Below are 2,500 nucleotides of genomic sequence, written 5' to 3'. Positions count from 1 at the left end.
ATACAAATTGATTTCATTAATAAGAACTGGTTCCATATATTATATATTTGGCCTGCAGATCAAGAATCAGAACTACTTGCACATTTTGTTTGTCTACGTTCAGTAACTTACAAGGGTTTTAACGTACAACTTCCTAACATGGAAACCAAAGGTTGTGTCATAGATTTAAACACTAACCTTTTTTTTTTAAATGACAAAATTATAAGCCTTGTTTTTTGTTGCATGTCAGTATCATTATCTAACTGGAGTATTACTGAAAAAAGTAAAAAGAATTCATTCTAGTTACCTTTTAATATACGTTATAATCATTTAAAGGACTGAAAATGCATGTCACAAAACAACCCATAATTTTGTGTATGACATAGGAATAGCTTTTAGCCAGACTTCTAAATTTGTTTAAACACTCAGATTATAGACTCTTCCTCCTCTTTTTCCTCCTCCTCTTTTAAGGTTGACCTAAACTAATGACAATAAAGATGTTTCATAAACACATAAAAAAACAGAACATAAAAATACCTGAACAGTTTGCCATTGGATTGCTAGTATAATTGTCAAATTCAAAATCAAATCGATCGCGACTAATTACACCTTCCTTTATTTGATTATGTTGCAGGTGACGGCACAACCTCTAAAACACGTCCAAACGTATAACCAGAATGGCGGCCTTGCATTATGAACACGAACAAAGTTCTTGTTGTTTTAGGATGGCATGCCTGAAACGGAGTGGCTCGAAATCCGACGTGAGGTTTTGTACAGAGCCAACATGCTTCACATTTGACTGTAGGCTAATGACAGCCTTGTGGCTTCGAAAGTAGCTACAGAACAGCTTGCCAATTTCACCATTCAGAGACTCATAAATTAACATATTATTTAGTAATTTGATTATATACTCTGTGCGCGCAAACAAGCAAGCAAGCATGTGTGTGTGTGTGTGTGTGTGTGTGTGTGTGTGTGCGTATATACGTGCGTGCGTGTGTGTGTGAGCGCGCTCGCGTGTCGCGTGCTCGCGCGCGCGTGTGTGCGTGCGTGCGAGTGTGTGTGCGTGCGTGCGTGCGTGCGTGTATGCAAACAGTGTTATCATGATTATTATGTGACTCAACCCGTCTCGGTCTCAACATGTCTCGGTTTTCCTTATCGATTGATTGAATAACTACACTTTCCAATATACTGCCATTCACCGGCACGGCACGTCTATTTACCTTCCACAATGACACAGTCGAGTGTAAGTACAAAAGAGAAGTGCAGGCTACATTACGCTCTTTCATACAGCAAGAAGAGTAGCAGTGGTACCTGCGATGAAAGGACACCCTTGGGACCAGCTAAAGCGTCCCTACATTGCAGGTGGCCTGTTAGACAGGTTTATTTTGGTAGAGATAATAGACAAAGGGACCTCAGAATTGTGTCCTTTTAAAGGAGGTGTCCTCTCATCGGAGGGGCCACACATCGCAGGTACCACTGTAGCAGGACAACTCCTGTTAGTCATGCAACAGGGAGATTTTTTTTTCACATGTGTGAGAGTTTCCAACCAGACTAGACTGAAATTTCATTTTGGTCATTTCTTACGGGACAGAAGGTAGCATTCCTGGTGAGTTAATACTTCTTTTATTATGTATTCGAACAGTTTTAAGCTTGAAAGTTGTTGCATAGCAACAACAAAGTAACAAAATTATAGTGTGCTTATATATTTCAATCAATCGAGCAATTAATCGGTCAATTAAGACTGTAAGGTCAGCAGAGTGAAGGATAATTGATATGTTTTATTGATCTGTTCTCTATACGTTGTGATTGATTGGTTGATAAATTGATTAACGATTTGAATGATTGAATGATACATTGATTGATTGATTGATTGAGTGAGTGTGTGTGTGTGTGTGTGTGTGTGTGTATGTGTTTGTGAGTGTTTGTGTGTGTTCTACAGAACTTTAAGTTACAAGGTGTTGCTGTTCCAGAATGAATGTGCAATCGTCTTGTATGTAAAAGTCTGTAAGTATTAACTGCTAACACCGTCTGTTTCACAGAAGTCGACATCCAGTGGGCCACGATTGTCCGTATTGTGACATACGGAACGCGGATCGTATCAACTGATGCAGGAAATTGATGCATCCAAAACCAAGAATTTTCAAAAAGGATGCATCAAATTCTTGGTTTTGGATGCATCAATTTCCTGCATCAGTTGATACGATCCGCGTTCCGTAGTGACATGCTAAATTGGAAATATATTCCTTACTCCTTGGTATTTCTGTGGACAATAATCCCGTACCTTCTGAGATAAGTTCACAGAAAGCTGAGTGCTGGGCCACTGTGCATTCAGTACCTTGAAATACCTGTAATAAAAAAAAGACAGGTGTGTTAGTTTGTTTGTGTTTTATGTTGCATTTTATTAAGCATATTATTTTGTCTGTTTTATGACATTCAAACTGATGAAAATTTTTTCAAGGTGGGCCAAAAAGGAAAAAAAGAAACAGCATTAAAAATACCCAAAAAATGTACCATTGGATTG

The 2,500-nt window shown here is 38.4% G+C and overlaps 2 protein-coding genes across 5 annotated transcripts in view; both read left to right on the top strand.

The window, feature by feature from the left end:
• The window catches only part of LOC138978785 (neuralized-like protein 4), a 6,641-nt gene extending 5,768 nt beyond the window's left edge, over positions 1 to 873 (top strand). For both annotated transcript variants that reach the window (XM_070351570.1, XM_070351568.1), the window contains exon 5: positions 614 to 873. In XM_070351570.1, coding sequence (XP_070207671.1) covers positions 614 to 676 — 63 coding nt within the window. In that variant the 3' untranslated portion in view covers positions 677 to 873. The remainder of the gene's footprint in view (positions 1 to 613) is intronic.
• Positions 874 to 1,069: 196 nt separating this feature from the next.
• LOC138978786 (neuralized-like protein 4) overlaps positions 1,070 to 2,500 on the top strand; it is a 7,625-nt gene continuing 6,194 nt past the window's right edge. Inside the window, exons 1-2 of one of the 3 annotated variants that reach the window (XM_070351572.1) lie at positions 1,236 to 1,585; positions 1,919 to 1,983. The gene's annotated coding sequence lies outside the window, so the exon portion shown is untranslated. The other 2 variants (XM_070351573.1, XM_070351571.1) reach the window with 2 other exon arrangements.

Source organism: Littorina saxatilis, linkage group LG10 (assembly GCF_037325665.1).
Source record: "Littorina saxatilis isolate snail1 linkage group LG10, US_GU_Lsax_2.0, whole genome shotgun sequence".
Taxonomy (NCBI): Eukaryota; Metazoa; Mollusca; class Gastropoda; order Littorinimorpha; family Littorinidae; genus Littorina; species Littorina saxatilis.
This window is presented reverse-complemented; position numbering and strand designations above follow the sequence as displayed.